This window comes from Lentinus tigrinus (assembly GCF_003813185.1).
Source record: "Lentinus tigrinus ALCF2SS1-7 unplaced genomic scaffold L226scaffold_8, whole genome shotgun sequence".
Classification (NCBI taxonomy): domain Eukaryota; kingdom Fungi; phylum Basidiomycota; class Agaricomycetes; order Polyporales; family Polyporaceae; genus Lentinus; species Lentinus tigrinus.
Window position 1 is genome coordinate 995217 of NW_027137917.1, and position 16021 is coordinate 1011237.

The 16021-nt window shown below is 57.2% G+C and overlaps 6 protein-coding genes across 6 annotated transcripts; 3 read left to right on the plus strand and 3 right to left on the minus strand.

Annotated features, from left to right (window-relative positions):
* The first annotated feature begins 513 nt into the window (after positions 1 to 513).
* On the plus strand, positions 514 to 3887 carry L226DRAFT_533674 (amidase signature enzyme). The gene is made up of 14 exons (XM_067680521.1): positions 514 to 842; positions 921 to 1034; positions 1116 to 1226; positions 1279 to 1352; positions 1411 to 1631; positions 1691 to 1764; positions 1952 to 2003; positions 2307 to 2437; positions 2693 to 2797; positions 2866 to 2951; positions 3013 to 3055; positions 3127 to 3281; positions 3346 to 3413; positions 3482 to 3887. The coding sequence occupies exons 1-14, from the start codon at positions 707 to 709 to the stop codon at positions 3828 to 3830; spliced, it is 1719 nt and encodes a 572-aa protein (XP_067537164.1). The 5' UTR covers positions 514 to 706; the 3' UTR covers positions 3831 to 3887.
* An 816-nt stretch (positions 3888 to 4703) lies between these two features.
* Positions 4704 to 5239, minus strand: L226DRAFT_569833 (uncharacterized protein; the record flags this gene model as incomplete). The annotated part of the gene is made up of 4 exons (XM_067684352.1): positions 4704 to 4751; positions 4805 to 4916; positions 5018 to 5043; positions 5135 to 5239. The coding sequence occupies 4 exons, from the start codon at positions 5237 to 5239 to the stop codon at positions 4704 to 4706; spliced, it is 291 nt and encodes a 96-aa protein (XP_067537165.1).
* Positions 5240 to 5476: 237 nt separating this feature from the next.
* L226DRAFT_569834 (mitochondrial fission 1 protein) lies at positions 5477 to 6292 on the plus strand (the record flags this gene model as incomplete). Its single annotated transcript, XM_067684353.1, has 5 exons — positions 5477 to 5539; positions 5629 to 5761; positions 5839 to 5940; positions 6036 to 6113; positions 6201 to 6292. 5 exons carry the CDS (start codon positions 5477 to 5479, stop codon positions 6290 to 6292), a joined length of 468 nt encoding a protein of 155 aa, XP_067537166.1.
* A 1176-nt stretch (positions 6293 to 7468) lies between these two features.
* L226DRAFT_460594 (uncharacterized protein) lies at positions 7469 to 8755 on the minus strand (the record flags this gene model as incomplete). The annotated part of the gene is made up of 7 exons (XM_067675600.1): positions 7469 to 7686; positions 7747 to 7763; positions 7830 to 7871; positions 7923 to 7985; positions 8132 to 8364; positions 8415 to 8554; positions 8668 to 8755. The coding sequence occupies 7 exons, from the start codon at positions 8753 to 8755 to the stop codon at positions 7469 to 7471; spliced, it is 801 nt and encodes a 266-aa protein (XP_067537167.1).
* Positions 8756 to 9283: 528 nt separating this feature from the next.
* L226DRAFT_460723 (histone H2A) lies at positions 9284 to 9794 on the plus strand (the record flags this gene model as incomplete). The annotated part of the gene is made up of 3 exons (XM_067675605.1): positions 9284 to 9416; positions 9486 to 9615; positions 9671 to 9794. Coding segments are annotated over 3 exons (387 nt in total), but the record flags the coding sequence as incomplete, so codon positions are not given.
* A 506-nt stretch (positions 9795 to 10300) lies between these two features.
* On the minus strand, positions 10301 to 15895 carry L226DRAFT_603962 (RhoGAP-domain-containing protein; the record flags this gene model as incomplete). The annotated part of the gene is made up of 11 exons (XM_067685700.1): positions 10301 to 11682; positions 11740 to 11946; positions 12000 to 12128; positions 12185 to 12943; positions 12992 to 13882; positions 13943 to 14121; positions 14172 to 14356; positions 14414 to 14643; positions 14698 to 14851; positions 14908 to 14995; positions 15402 to 15895. 11 exons carry the CDS (start codon positions 15893 to 15895, stop codon positions 10688 to 10690), a joined length of 4311 nt encoding a protein of 1436 aa, XP_067537169.1. The 3' UTR covers positions 10301 to 10687.
* Between the last annotated feature and the right edge of the window lie 126 nt (positions 15896 to 16021).

Below are 16021 nucleotides of genomic sequence, written 5' to 3' on the forward strand. Positions count from 1 at the left end.
CCGATGATGCTGCGAGGCCGCAGCGTTGCACTGTGCGGACGCAGACGCAAACAACTTGATCGCTGATTCGCTCTCATCGACATCCCCCAGCCTGAGGCCTGAGGCCTCAGCCCCGAGCGGGATCCCAGGCTCGCCGTCGGACTCGGATTCTCGGAATGGTTACATGCACATTGCACCGCGCACGACTCGCGTGGTGCCCGGGTTCCGGAAGGTGCCCATGCCACAACCAGGGACACACGGGCAATCCGGGGGCCCGGGTGCTTCTACATAGCTCGGGAGGAGTGGCTCTTCGCGCGCGACGCCTCCGAGTATGGGTCGTCCCATCAGCGATGACATATGCCACAGTTTACATATTGTGATTCCTGGCTGCTGTGCCTCGTCGTCCTCTCCCCACACGCCGCATGGCACGCTGGGGCCCGGGCTTCGCGGGGAGTCGCAGCCTGAACAGCCTCCAAGCGGACCAAGCCTCCAAGACCAGGACCCGGCTGGTGCAGGCTCGGACGTGCATACGGGGATGAGCCTGGGACCGCCGCTCTTCCAGCGCGGTTCATAGCCCCCACTGGGGCCTCAGGGTATAATACCAATGGTGCTGGAGTCTAACTCAGACTGCGCTAGCCTATCGTCGTACCAGGCGTCCATCACTGAGCGCAAGCGCAGCACTAGAATCCCAACCGCGTCCGCCACAACCACCTGGGGACTCGACTAGATGTTCTCCGAGTCGCCGGGGTACCGCCAAATATCGAGGAGGAAGCAGGCTGCGAGAGACCAAGTCATCCAGGGTAACGGCGCAGATGCCCCGCTGGCAGAAGGGGCTCAGGCTGAACAGTATTTGCGAGCCACAGGTGAGCAGCAGCCATCCTGGGGAATTTGGGAGCTTTTCGGACGGTTTCCGGTGGACTGACTCGACTGGGCTTGTGCAGCACCGGAGATTGTGGAGCATATTTCCCGAGGAGAGTGGACGGCGTCTGCAGTGCTCGAGGCGTACGTTGCGCGGGCGACCAAGGCGCAGAGTTTGACCAACTGCTTGACAGAAGGTTAGTTTCTGGCATGACATTGGTGGTTTGAGTTGGAGTCTGCTAACGTATACCTGCTCCGCATGTGCACGGTCACACTAGTCCTGTTCGCCGAGGTTCGCGCAGCTGCTCGTGAGCTAGATGAAGAGTTCGCCTCTACCAGGCAGCTTCGGGGCCCTCTGCATGGCGTTCCCGTCAGCTTCAAGGATCAATGTGAGTGCCTTGCGTGTTAGGTTGGGCTTGACTGACGTGCCTTGATTCTCAGACGACGTGGCGGGCGCGGACTCAACGGTCGGTCTCTCAGCGTGGGCGGACAAGCCTGCTGCCCAAGACTCGCATGTGAGCGAGATACACGGTCTATATGCGCCTCCGCTGTCACTGACAGCGATCTTGCCAGGTTGTTGCACTCGTCCGTGCGGCGGGAGGTATTCCCATAGCCAAGACGAACGTCTCACAGATGATGTTCTTCGCGGAGTGCACTAACCCGATATGGGGCCGCACCCTCAACCCGCACAACAAACTGTACTCGTCCATGGGCTCCAGCGGAGGCGAAGCGGCGCTGCTCGCCATGGACGGGGCTGCACTCGGCTGGGGATCTGACATCGGAGGCTCTTTGAGGTCAGTGACGTCGGTCCTCTCTCACCGAACGTCTGAACTTCCCTTCTCTATTTACGCAGAATGCCCGCAACGGCGTGTGGGATCTACTCGCTCAAACCCGGCTGGGGGCGTGTCTGTATGGACGGCATCCAAGGTACGCGTTTCCCACTTGACTGAGTAACTCACGCGGCGCTCGGGCCCCGGAACCTTCCCTCCCTTCCCCGCCTCTCCTCCGCGCCAATGGCCGTTCTCGTTGCTTCACTGCGAAGCAGCTCAATGGCGACGTCACCGCGTCTTCTCCCGTCTAACTTTCCTCTGCTGACGCGCGCGCTTCCCCGCAGACCCACTTCGTGGATTCGAGGGGATCCGATCTGCAGCGGGCCCAATGGGACGGTGAGCATCCATGCCAAGTATCTCTTCGATGCGCCGAGCGACGTGGTCGCCCGCGTAACGGAGCGCTGCCTACCTGCTATTCGGGGGACCTCCGTTCAGTCAGACAAGGCTACCGTCGCATGAGTCCGATCACCAGGAGGGACAGGAGCTCGCTCGCGTAGCATGAGCCTGTCCGCCTGTGTCCGCTCCGCTCGTGCTCGCCTCGAAGCCTAACAGGCCTGCATCCTATTTTCACGGGCTACCTAAATGAAAGCTGAAACTCCCCGCGTGCGCGTGCTTACTCACTTACCCGTGCACGCCCAGGTCCGTCGAAGATCTGGAGCTCGCTGCTCGCGTCGTCTTTGGGAAGCAAGGTACCGACTATGCTCCTGCGCCATTGCCCTACCGGGACGTTGTGCTGCCGGAGAAGCTCAAGTTTGGGTACTATCTCTCCGGTGCGTCCTCGTCCATTGTCTCTCCTCCGGACTTGATGTGTCCGTGTCGCTTCCCTGGAACGATCAAATAAACGCAGACGCTGGCATTGTGACCTCGTTGGGGGCGATACGAAGATCCTGCTACATCTTCCCTGTGTCTAATTGTCTGCTATGACGCTGTGCTGAGGTCCATACCAGCGGCAGGATGAAGTGTTCCAGTCTCATTTCAGATGGCCCGCAGCAATGTATCACCAAGACTAACCACCCATCTGACAGATGGCTACGTCAAACCGTCTCCCGCGAACCAACGGGCCGTTCTCGAGACCGTCGCCGCCCTTCGCCAGGCCGGGCACGAGTGCGTTCCCCTCGAGGTCCCACAAGGCACGTTGGCTCAGATCACACACGGCTCGGGAGAGGCGCAACCGACTGAACCGTGACGTCCGTTGCAGTTGTAGACGCAATCGAATGCTACATGGGGCTCGTTGCAGCCGACGGTTTCAAGACGCTGACAGCGGATCTTGGCAGGGACCCGGTGGTGAGTGCGCCGAGGTCGATGGCGTCTGCGTAGCGTGGATCTCCATCATGCGTGTTCACAGGAACCTGGAATCTCCGGCACCTTGCTGGGACCCGCACTTCCAGGTGAGAGAGCCTGGCGTTTCCAAGAGTCAGCATCTTCCGGCCTGCTGAGTTGCGACCTCTATCTTTCACAGGTTGGGTGCGGAGAACGCTCGCTTGGGCGTTGCGCAAGTTCTTTGGAGACTCGGTGTTCGCGCGCGTGACACTCGCCACTCGCCCGTGTTCCATGCCGGAGTATACCCAGTGGGTCAGGCGGCGAGATGTGTACTGTCGCAAGTTCGAGAGCGAAGTGAGTTCTTTGTCTCGTCTCATTCCGGCGGGTGTGACAAAAATGTATGTACCATTCCCTTTAGGTCTGGGACAAGCACGGATTTGATGGTATCATCTCCCCCGTCATCGCCCTGCCCGCCATGCCTCATGAGTAAGTCTTCAACACACCCTCTACCGTGACGACGCCGAGCTACGTCTAAGCCCGACGCCCTCGCACAGCTCCTGCAAATACCTCGCCCCACTAGCTGCCAGTGCCTGTCTCTACAACGTCCTGAACGCTCCTGTCGGCGTAGTGCCCGTCACGCACGTCAGGGCCTCCGACGTCGCGACCGTGGAGTGGACGAACCTGCGAGTCGGGAGCGGGCACGGGTCTCCGTCCCTCGAGCGGCTCCTATATGGCTGGCGCGGGAAAGGCGGGTGCTACGACCCGGAGAAGATGGCTGGCATCCCCGTCGGGGTGCAGGTGGTCGGGCGGAAGTGGGAGGAGGAGAAGGTTGTTGAGATGATGAAGGTCGTCGACCATGCGCTTGGCCCGCGGGACTTTGGACCTTTCAGCTGGCACGAGTAGTTGCCATGGCCTTCTAGACAGAGCTTTCCGACTTCGACGTAGCGTACTTGGTCCTTATTTTGTTTTCTACATTATGTTGAGTTTATAATGCATAGTGCTTCCTAGGTTGCGCTACATGGTTTGACGGAGGAGCATGTGTTTGCATTCATGAACCGCTATTCCGATGACTGAATCGTAAACTTGCAGAGGCAGGATGATCATGCATATGCCGTAAAGACACCCTCAGAAAAGCATTCCAGCCTCTACCCTGATTGGAGGCTGAGCGCAAAGGCAACTCAAACAATCGACGACTCCTCGGCACAAACGACCGACATATACGGACCCACAAGTGTCAGCTGTTATGATCACCGGCACTGCTTGATGTTGTGGGGTGCCATGTCTCGTTGAGTATCATTATGTGAGGCTCCCGTACGGCGCTGCAGGGCCAATCACATCCCCTCCCGTGGACGTGGCCAATGGACGACGGTGAGGCGGCGGCGCTGGCACTACAGGGGTAACGTAAGATGTCGGCAGCGTACATAGGCGGACCTGGCTCTTCCGACCCAAGTTTGTTGTTCTCACGTGTGGCGGCCGTGAACAAGCGAGAGAGGTGATTGGTGATGAGTGTCACTCATACTGTGCATGTACTTATTGAGAGGTAAGGAACCTGAAATGCAACATGAGCGAGTCAGCAGCAGGTGGTTGCACCATCTCAGGGTTGGCAAAATGAAGGCTTCTGCCATACCAGTATTTTCATTTCGCACTACAGATACGTGCGCAGGCTAGTAGGACACAGACGGCCATGACATGTCGGAGAGGTGGTTCAAGCCGAAAGGAGGGTGCACAGGTCAATCCGCGAATGAAGCAGACGCGAATGAAGCAGATCTACAGCAGCTAGTCAACTTGCTTGCCAGCTCGCCTGTCCGCTTTGCGCTGTTCCATCTGCATGCAAATGTCAGCGACTGTGCATTCACACGAAGAGATAGGGAGCTTACCCAGGCCTTCTTGCAATCCCGGTACACTTGGAAGTAGTCGAGACACTTGTCTCGATCATAATCATGATGGTTCATGCAGTCCATTGATGCCTTGGATGCCTCCGCGCAAGGACTACGTGACGCAGCACGCGGGCGTGAACCGTAAACAAGACAGAGGGGTGGATGAGCTGAGCATGACAGGTACACAGACGCACACAAGAAACTGGGACGTACTCAACAAACTTGGACACCTGTTTTCCCTATGCACAGGCAACCAGTTCAGTGTACGCGTCCCTCGCACGAGTAGCGGTGCTTTGACGTTGCGGTACAATCCGTGCGCGCAACACGTACCTTGAAATGCTTCGCGTACGGCTCCGGGTTCGCATTCGCCTGAGGCTCAGGCAGGGCCGGAGCAGTTGTCTTGTCAATCGCAGCGTCGGTAGTCCGTGAGGCCATCTCCCCCTCCACAAGCGCAAGTCAAGGAGTATCAAGCAGCAGCCTCCAAGCCTGAGGCGGAAGTACGGAAGCAAGTGCAAAGGTGCCCCAGCGCTTCCGCCTGCAGCGACGTCAGTTATGAGCGTCTAAAGGCCACTGTCCGGGCCTTCTCTCGTCTTGTTGCCGCTCTCCCTCGCCTGCTAGCTTTTGTGGAATCCCGACCCGTTTTTCTTACCTGCTTGACGGACTCGTTAGACCATGCCGACAGAACTGCCATACGCTGCGGATGCCGAGGAGGCGTTGTCCTACGACGAGCTCGAGGTGCCTCCACTTTGCCTTCTGTCATGCGGGAACCGCGTGGCCTGCCGTCTCGCAGGCTGAAATGCTGAATATCCTTCCCGGGCTCGTAGGTTCTCCGGCTCCAGTACCAGAAAGAGCTTTCTCAGTCGCATGTCACCGTCCAGACCAAGTTCAACTACGCTTGGGGCCTAGTGAAGAGCCCGCTCCGCGAGCACCAGGTCGAGGGCGTCAGGCTGCTGCAAGGTGCGTCTCGCTTCTCGCTTCTCGTCCTTGTCTGTGCGTGCTGGGCTTGGCCTTATGTTATGTTTTGGCTGCTACAGATATCTACAGGCAAGAGCCTGGGAGGAGACGGGAATGCTTGTACTACCTCGCGCTGGGGCACTATAAGATGGGCAACTACGAGGAGGCACGCAGGTTTAACGGTGCGTGCGCTCCGCAGTCCCTTGACGGTCTGAGACTGACATACACGTCCACATCTCTCTCGACTCACCCGTGTTCTCCCGCCTCGTGTATGCAGCCCTCCTACTAGATAAAGAGCCCACAAATCTCCAAGCGCAGAGCCTGGCCACGCTGATCGACAAGCGGGTAACAAGAGGTCCGTCTCTATTCCTACATCCCAATTCACCTCACACCACCTCCATACTCACACTCCCACTCTCACGCACTCGTTCGTCCTCTGCAGAGGGATACATCGGCATGGCGATCGTCGGCGGAGTGGCCGCCTTCAGCACGCTCGTCCTTGCGTCCATCATACGGCGAGCATCCCGCAAATGAGTTCTTCCCGTCGGCCGCACCGTCTGACCACCAACCGGATCTCTGCTTTTTTCCGCTCCCATTCGATGTTTATCCTCACAAATGACAATGTTTCACCACCGCTCACACGATGTCAATAACGAACTTCATGTCCCCCTCCCTCGGTCGGTCTTCGTGCCGTGCACATTCGACGTCGGACGTCCTCCGCAAATTTGCTGCCGCCTCGTTACAACTTACCGCTATCCATATTCAAATTATTCGCCTCTCTTGGGCCCTGGTGTTTTGATCCGGGTTATGCCGTCGACGGTCGTTTCAACTGCTCGTATTTACGGACGCTGCAGTAATGGACAATGACCGGTGCGCCGCCGCTTCAGTGAGGATTCCCCGCCATGTACGAATCAGTCTTGCATACTTCTACTGTCTCGCCCTCTCTGTATCCATGTTCGCCATTTTTCGTGACCACCTCAGCTTCGAGTCGACTCACCAGCCACCAGCTACATCTGCATCACACGTAAGCCACGCCAACAATCATACACTTGTATGGTGCAATTCGATGATTACAACAACAGCATCGAGAGATGAGTGAATAAGTGACAAAGCGTCCGTCCGTCCGTCCTTCCATCCATCCGTGTAGAGTGTAACCAAAATGGTGCTCATCTACGAACAACCAAAGGAAAACAAGCAAGAAAACCCAGAAACCAAGAACGGACCGGGGATTGCAGGAAATGAGTCCTGATACGGAAGAGATGTGTGGGGTCAGGTATCGCAGGGGGTAGATGAGCGGAATATAGGATGTAAATGCGGGGACGTGGGTGTGGTGGGTAGAGCCGTAGAGGAATGTGATGAATTAATGGAGCATGGGACACGAGGTGGAGGAGGGGCGTGAGGGTTATGGCGAACGGAGGCGCTGGAGGATGGAGAGGGATCTGTGAGGAGGGTTTTGGAACCCAACACGCCCGGCGTGGGGGGGATTGCTACAACAGACAGATTGGGGAGAGGAAGCAAGACCATGCGCGTAGGCGCAGGCCGATAACCTACAGCAAAGAGACTAGAGATGACAAAAACACAGCAGAGCAGGGATACAATGCGTAGATGCGACAGATGTAGATGTGGGGATGCAAGATATTGGGTGTGGGTGTTGATGATGACAGAATGAGGAGGGCGTGAGGAGGTCGTGAGTAGTAGGGAAGCGGGCCGTTATGTCGGGAGGAATTGGGCAGCCTCGGCGTACATCTCGTCCCTTGTGCGCTTGAACGCGGCGATGCCGAGGAGGACGAAGCCGGTGAGGACGGCGATCTCGAAGACGATCCAGAGCGTCGCCCATACGTGTGCAGGCACTCTAGGATACAAGATGTTCCATTGTGTCGCGTCCGAATCGTTGGCCTTGCGGAAGTACTTGTCGTCCGCGATGTCCCCTAGGTTCCTCAGTGAGCACAATCGTCGCTTTAGCCGGTTAGCAGGTCAAAAGTACTCACAAACGACGTACAGAGCGCTGCAATAGGAAAGAGGGGTCAGTTCGGTCCTATGGACGTCAAGCTGGAGAAAGTTCTGGACCTACTTCATGACGCCAATAAACAAGCAATACCACCGCAAGGCTTGCCTGCGACGAATATGAGCGCAATGCGAGTTGAAATGCAAGAAATATACGCACGCATGGTCAATGAACCAAAAGCCGATTAGCAGACCCTCGTATATGGCAATGAGGAGGATTGTCCTTTTGCGCAGTTCGCCGGAGCGCCAACGGCAGTGTGAGCCCGTGTGGACGGTACAAGGTCGGAAGCGCACGGGTAGTAGGATGGGGTGTCGAGATCGATGTGCATTCAGGTAGGGTGCCAATGGAGCAGAAAGGGAGGGACGTACAGCTTGTTCCGCACGACAGCTAGAGGTGCGACTAGCCCAATGCCAATCACGAAGCTCATGATCTTGGAGACGAGGGTGTCGAAGCCGGCCATGATGAAGAGGCCTCCGAAGATAGTCGAGCCAATGTAGCCGGCGGCGAGGATTGTTGGGGGGTGTCCTCCAGCAACGATGGTTGCGCCGCCCATGTCGGGGTCTATGCAGACCTTCATGACCGACCCTCCGGTAAGGATGGCCTAGCGGGGTGTCCAGGAAGTTGTTTGCGGACGGAAAAAGTAGGACGCACCATGCATATATGACAGAGCTCATGCCATCCTATCGTGAAGAGCTTGAGCGGGTTGAGGACCACCCTGAAGCCGGGGATGACCCAGAAGGCGAAGATGACGACGGCATAGACTACGATCTGGGCTGTGGTGTGAGAGGACGCTAGACGGAAATAGCGGGGTACGTACGACATATAGCACAGGAACCTGGTGGTATCAATTGATAGCGTACACAATCAGCTTCGGCCGTGGAGAACACATGGAGGACGGGAGGACTTGCCTGGTCGTGGGTCGGGGCTACGGGACTCATGTGGGGGGCGGGAGGAGCAATGGGGGGACGGGGGATGTAGGGAGGGAGAGACATGGGTAGCGTCGAGCGGGCACAGTATAAGTAGGCTTGCAGACCGTGCGGCCGAGAGCATGCACCGCGGGGGCGGCGAGAGAGAAGACGGCGTGGACGAGCGAGGCGTGCTCCCTCTCGTGCTTGTGCTCCGGTTACGGTAGGCCTCCCCCACCCCGCACAGCCACCACAACCCAATGCCTCGAGGCGCGTCCAACAGCCGCCCATCCAGACGCGTCAGTCACGTGCCCACGCGCCCTTTGTTTATTCCCCGTCGGAGTTCAAATCCCTCCCGCGCTATATAAGCCACAGCCAGCTTCGCGTTCGACACACCAGTGTCCCTCTTCTTCTCCACCACTATCCTCACCCTCTAACCCACCTCAACCACTCTCAATAAGCAAACATGGTACGCATACACCGTCTGCTTCTGACGTGCAACGCTGACTGGCTCAATTTCGCAGTCTGGCAAGGGAAAGGCGTACGCATCCACACTTGCGCTTTCCACGCGTCATATACTCACTCACTCTCCTACGCAGTGGCAAGTCCTCTTCTGGCAAGGCTGGCGGTGAGGCCGGCAAGTCCCAGTCCCGCTCGGCCAAGGCGGGTCTCCAGTTCCCTGTTGGTCGTGTCCACCGTCTCTTGAAGAAGGGCAACTACGCTCAGCGTGTTGGTGCTGGTGCTCCTGGTACGTCTATTCTTATCACAGAAACCCTCAACCACAATCTCATCCAAATTTGACGCGTTTGACGCGTAGTCTACCTCGCTGCCGTCCTCGAATACCTTGCGGCTGAGATCCTCGAGCTTGCGGGTAACGCGGCCCGTGATAACAAGAAGCAGCGTATCGTTCCCCGTCACCTTCAGCTCGCCATCCGGAACGATGAGGAGTACGTATTCATGTTCTGCATGTCTCTTAATCCATGTTGACGCGCTTCCTTCAAGGTTGAACAAGCTCCTCGGCGACGTCGTCATCTCCCAGGGTGGTGTCGTCCCCTACATCAACCCCGAGCTCCTTCCCTCAAAATCCAACAAGGGCAAGAAGGAGGGTGCCTCTCAGGAGGTGTAAACTTCTTTTGCTCCCTTGATCTCGTCTTTTTGTGTCTCGTATCTTGTCGGGATTTGTACTTTGTATCACCTTGTCGTATGTCTTTCCTAATGCCTACGCCTCATGCCGTGTATTATGATCATGGAGCTCGTTTACAATGAATGGGTTGCACTAAACTTCGGTTAGCACAATGTTGCTAACAGCATTGTCTAGCACTGGCAAGGAGGCAAACGAGTTGGGTGGAGCAGAGCTCGCCTTTGATCGGGCTGTACTTGGGTCAACTTGTCCAGTCTCACAGTTCCGGGTAATACGCATATGTAACAGATCGAAGCTTCGAATTCGGTCTTCAGAGGGCTTTCACGGCACCATCTCAACGGTCATCATCGTTCACGGCCCTAATGGCTGGTCTGGAAGGGTATAGATGTTTGTCCATGCTATAGGTTAAATGAAGTAAGGTGAAGTACAGATACGCAAATTCAGAGGGATAGACAGGGAGGGAGAGAAAACGAGACGAGAAGTTGGAGAGGCAATGCGCGCGGATGCAGTACTGAGTATATAGGGAGACGAATGAGTGCAGGGACGGATACTACCATGACGATGGGACGATGAGGGCAATGGGCGATGGCGATGGGTTGGTGGGCGGGTGGTGGTGATGTGCAATGCGTCCGACCGGATCGGAATAGACAAGGAGAAGCCATACGGATGCGGATGCGTGCATGAGACGAGACGTGCACGATGTACAGTATGTGAGCTCGATGTGTAGCGTGCCCCGGGCGACGGATACGGGATGGCATGATACAGAGCAACGGAGTGCAGGTGTGAGCGAGGAGGGCGGCGACCAAGACCGGCAACAAGAGCGAGGAAAGACGGAGGGAGGGGGAACGGCCCGAGACGAAACGAGGACGAGACAAGAATCAGCGCTGCTGGTGCTGCCCGTTCGGGAGGTATGGATGCGGGCTCTCGCTGCTCGTCCTGGACGATCCGTTGTTGATGAACGAGTTCGGCCGCGACGACGGGCGGGCTCCGCTCGGGTCCTGCACGGGCGGCGGGCGCTCCATAGGCGGCCACTCCGTGCTCGGGCTCTGCACTTGCATGTTCTGCATGTTCTGCACGTTCGCAGGCATCCGCGGCTGAGGCGAGTGGATCGCGCCCATCGAGGGCTGCGACGCCGACAGCGGCGTGCCGGCGCCAGGGCCTACCGGAGGCGGGTACGAGAACGGCGAGTGCTGGATAGGCGGCGGTTGTGGCCGGCCCTGCGGGGGGTGGCCGTTCCGGAGCATGCTGTCTGACGTTGACGGGTTCGCCATGGGCGGCCGGTCGAGGAACTGGGGGTTCGACTGGGTCGCCCTGTTCGTGTTGTGGCGTGAGAGGGACTCCGGATATATGTTGCGGCAAGATACTGACCTTGGTGGCATGGAACGCATATCCTCTGGTCTTGGAGTGCCGGGGTTGAAGTTAAAGGTCGCGTTGCCAAGCACAGGCGAAGTCAAGCCAGGTGTTCTTCCACCTGTCCTCACGCGCATGTAGTTGTCGACCTTCTTCAGAAACTCCCTGCTCGGTAGATCCATGCAGTTGGCAAAGTGCTCCTCGTCCTGGAGAATAGGGAGGAACTCCTCCGGAACGGTGTAGAACAGATCTTGGTTTTCCAACAGCATGGTGACCACGCGGATCGCCCCGAAGCTTTCGTCCCGCATCGCGTTCTGCCCTCGAGAGTAGAGAATGCTCGGGCAGATGACAGTGGCAAGGTTTTGCAGATCCATCTTGCTACCCGTCTCCTCATCGAGGTGCGCGAATGACGCGACCCACTTGAGGAAGACAAAGAGCACTTCCAGTGTGTCTCGGTGAGCCTTGGGCAAGATCAGCGAAACCATGTGCAGCATCCTCATGCGATCCTGATCACTGGGTAGTGCTGGAGATATGCGTCAGTTAAGGCATGGAACATGGTCGCATACACGTGGTGACATACATTGAGTCGCAATGAAGAGTCGATGCAGCTTATACGTCATGAGCGGGTCAGGGAGATCTCGGAAGAACTTCTTGAGCAACGCTGCAAGTTGTACGGGGTTGTCCTGCGTGAGGTCTACAGCAGACGCATCGCGGTCGATGGCCTCGGTAAGCTCCCTCAACCGACGAATGTTGCCGTTCCTCCGGAAAATACCCTCAATAGACATGTCTAGATGCGATCCATGTCAACAACGATCACGTTACTGACGACGCAACACGCACCCATTTGCCGCATCGCTGAGACTACGTCATCGACGAAACTCGGTATACGGAGGGTCGCGCGAGAAGCCCCGAGAAGTGAATCGGCACCCTCGCGCTCAACGAGAAGTTCCAGAGGTACACCGAACACGCCTATAAGTAGGACGCGCGTGAGCAAAGCGCAGAACGAATATCGCAGCACGACCGACCTTTCTTCTTCACGTTCTTCTTGTCGCTGCCAGGCTTGAAAAGCTTGTTCCAGAACGAACTCTTCTTGACTTCCACCAATTCCAAGATTTCGTCCAGGTCAAACTCATTCCGCAGCGGGGACCTCTGCAGCACGAGCACTGCACAGTACTTGACGATCGCCAGCTGGAGCGGTGTGAGCTCTGCGATATATGGTATCGAGCTCTGGCTGGGGAGCGACCGCCGTTGCTCCCGCGCTTGCGCCGCCTCGACCAGCTGCGGGATGTCCGCAAGAGTGATGCCATCCTCGATGCCACCAACCATCGTCTCGTCGGAGGGGCCACCTGCAGGTGAGCTGGGCCCCGACTCGTCCACGATCTTAATCTCTGTGTTCCCCCGTGCAAAGGCCGGTCGGATGACCTGCGATCCCACGTTGGTGTCAATAGTCCCTGGAGACGGCAGTGAACGCTGGTGTTGAGGCTGCTGGGTGAGGATCTGTGGCGTCTTCTGGGATCGAGCTGTCCCGTGCTGCGCGGACTGGGGCACATGTGCCCGCGTGCCGGGCGTGACTTCATGCGGGCGGTGTGCATGGGCGTGGGCGATGTCTGAGGAATGCGCAACCTTGCCTGTTGGGCTTTCGACGATCGTGGACCGTTTTGGTACCCTGGCTGTGGAGGACAGCTTCCGGTCCAGGTGCACGGAGCGAAGACGGTTGATGTCAGCTGAGTTGCGATAAGGATCCTCGTCCACCTCTCGTGGCAGTCCTGATCCAGGGACAATAGCTGTTGAGAACTCAGCTGGAGACACAACAACAACCACAGACTGCTTACCAGGCGAGAGAGGAACGACACCACGCTTCTTCAGCAGCACGTATAATCGCCTCAGAGCTACGTTCAGTAGGAACGCGTACTGCTCCAGCCGGGACACAGCCTGGAAACCTCCGCGGCAACCTGGATGCGCATGATCTGTGCAGAAGATGGCGGTAGGCATGGTACCAAAGGACGATGTCTCCTTCATCGTCTCCACCTCGTACACGAACGCTCCAACATTCGCTGGTGGTCGCCGCGCGGTGGAAAGCTTCGGCTTGTCCTTGTCGACCTGACCATCCTTGTCCTCCTGCTTCACGGGCTCCTTGACCACCGGCATCGCTGCCGCCTTGCCGCACGTCTGACACGTGAGACAATGTGAGTGCCACCGCTGGTACGTTCCGAGCCGGACACAATCCTCCTCGACGGTCTGGTTGCACTTGATGCAAAGGTCTGACGGCGGGTTCACTACGGGCACCTTCGCGAGTGTGGGGTCTTTGGGAGCGGCGCTGAAGGGGCTCTCGCCAGCGTTCTCGGGCGCGAGACTCTTGAAACCGTACGTCACTCCTTGTGTGCCCGCGTTCCCAGAGTCACTTTGCGGGATTAGTTCGCCGTTGGCGCGCTTCATGATGCGCCTAGCGGAGGGATTGCCGCCTTGGATGGCTAGCATGTGGAGCTTGTCTAGGAAATTCGTGATGGCTTCGCGTACGTCCTGCTCGCGCTCCAGCTTCAGAGCTCCAGTCAGAGCAATACGAATCAGGATCTTGAGGTAATGCGCCAGACCCGTGACGAGCGCGAGTAATTCCTGTGTCATCCCCATTCGACGGGCGCCTGTCTCTTGGGTATGCGAGAGTAGCGTGAATAGATCCACCGTCTTGCGGCACAGCATTCTTGCCTCGCGAACGTGCGACATGCCTAGACCCATGACATATCTTCAACTTTAAATTGGATTGAAATTCATGGAGAAGAACGTACCTTTGAGTTTGAGTCGTGCGAAGTGGTACTCAAGATCGTCAATAGTCGCAAAGAGCACCTCGACATGGAGGATGAACTTCTCAGCCATCCGGATGGCTTCGAGGTACTGCCCATTGCTGACCTGGCGCAGCATGTCGGAAATGCATGCTGCACTAGACTCCTCAAAAGCAGACAGCACACTACGCTTGGTGAGTTGGGGATGTACATATGGGCCAGTGAAGGGACTTACGTCCATATCCGATACACCTGTTGCTCCATCCGGATCTGCTTCTCCCGCAGCGACTGGGCAGTCTCCTTACGTTCTTCCTCAACATATGGCGCTTCGGTAGGCTGCTGGTGGTCAGTCTCGCCTTCTTCATGACCGGGTGGTGGTAGGCTGGTTGGTCTCCGCGATGAAACTTTGACATTCCAGAACTGTTACCAAGGCCATGAGTGTCATTAGTAACTAGAACCACAGCAATCGTTGCACACCTTGTTGATCATGTAACATTCCGGATGCCAGCATTCGTCGCGCATGTTCCGGTTGATCTCGACGAATTGTTTCAGAATGGCACTGTTGCACCCGGCGCACTTGGTGGCATATCGTGTGGAATAATGGAAGTGGCAGTATACATCCCCTTCGTGCTCGTAGTACGAGTCTTGCGGGCCAAAAAGTGTTGGACATACCGAACACGTAAAGTGCTCGACATGGAACTTCTTGTCTGCAGCACACGCTCGTGAACTGTTCGTCCTGATAGAATAAAAGTACTACTCACTGCATGCTGTTATGTAACTGCCTCGCAATGCCATCCCGCACTTCGCGCAGATCAGGTTCAAGCGCCGGAAGTAATCCCGCTCACACAGCGGATGTTGCTTCCCATCTTGGCCGTCAATGGGGAAAAATTTGGACGCAACAACGACGCCGCAATCCTGAGGCAGACATTTGAGTTGCAGCAAGGTAGATGCGCGGAGGATGAACGACTGACCATGCACTTGAAACACTGTAGATGATACACAGCGCCCAGGGCTCGCACAAACGCTCCTTGCATGGCCTTCCCACAAGCAGCACATGGTCTAGTGGATCCGCAAGGTTAGACACCGTTATTCAATATCAGGTGGAATGGATTATGCTCAGGCTCGCGCTATATGGGCGTTGCTTGCATAATCCGTAGGACATGCGCCTGAAGGGCCCGCCATCTCTCGAGTGAGAGCATCTTAACCTATCCGAACGCCGTGCGCCTCGGTCAGGTGTTGATAGAAGCACGTTGGCTGTGCCCCTTGTACCGAACGCGATGAGTACGGACATTCCGAGTCGAGCACTCTTTTCATCAAGGCGGGGCAGGACAGCCTGAGAACCCCCACCAATTCACGTGTATGCATTCGCACCAGCAAAGAAAACCAGCTTCGAGACTCGAGGGACGTATGGAGGCAAGAGCAAGGGAAGGACGAGATATTAGGTCAGATGGGCAGAGGGACTTACGTAGAAGCAACGCTTGTGCTTGTGTGCGTCGTTGAGGTACCGCCAACCTGACTGCCGCCTGGCGTAGAGGAATCAGAGTTGAGCGACGAGTCAGAGTGCACGCTCCGCGGCCGACTCCGTGAAGACTCTGAGTGATCGGACGAGGATGGGGGCAAGGGGTAGTGATTGGAGGTGCCTGGCGTGCTCGGACGGCTTGAGGCGTAGAAGGGGGGAGCAGGAGACTGGGATAGTCCGCGTTCAGCAAGCTGGGGATCGCTGGAAGTCCACGACGAAGAATGGTTCAGGTCCTCGCTGCGAGAGTGGGGGTAGTCGTCCGTCCTGCCTTTCCGCTGATCGAGCTCGTGCGTGGAACCGAGCGTAGATGCCCTGCTAGGCAGCTGAGAAGCACGATCTGGGGACAAAGACTCGGCGCGCGGGGAGGACGAGCGTGCGCCGTTGGATGCGGCGGAGCGGGGTGGGTCGAGATCATGGTCTGAATCCTGGTCAGAAGCCATGTAGGCGAGGGTCGCGGAGTCGTTGGAGGACTGGGAAGAGACAGAGAGCTGCTGTTTCTGATGGTCGAGCCCGCTCATAGCTGCGACGACGCCGCTGGTGGATGGCTGGCGGGCGGAAGAATGGCG

Bases quoted from the DNA above. Each gene is read 5' to 3' on its own strand.
- L226DRAFT_533674 (XM_067680521.1), top strand. From the start codon at position 707: ATGTTCTCCGAGTCGCCGGGGTACCGCCAAATATCGAGGAGGAAGCAG. The intron at 1,353-1,410 runs GTGAGCGAGATA...CGATCTTGCCAG, and splicing joins CTGCTGCCCAAGACTCGCAT to GTTGTTGCACTCGTCCGTGC. The intron at 3,414-3,481 runs GTAAGTCTTCAA...GCCCTCGCACAG, and splicing joins CTGCCCGCCATGCCTCATGA to CTCCTGCAAATACCTCGCCC.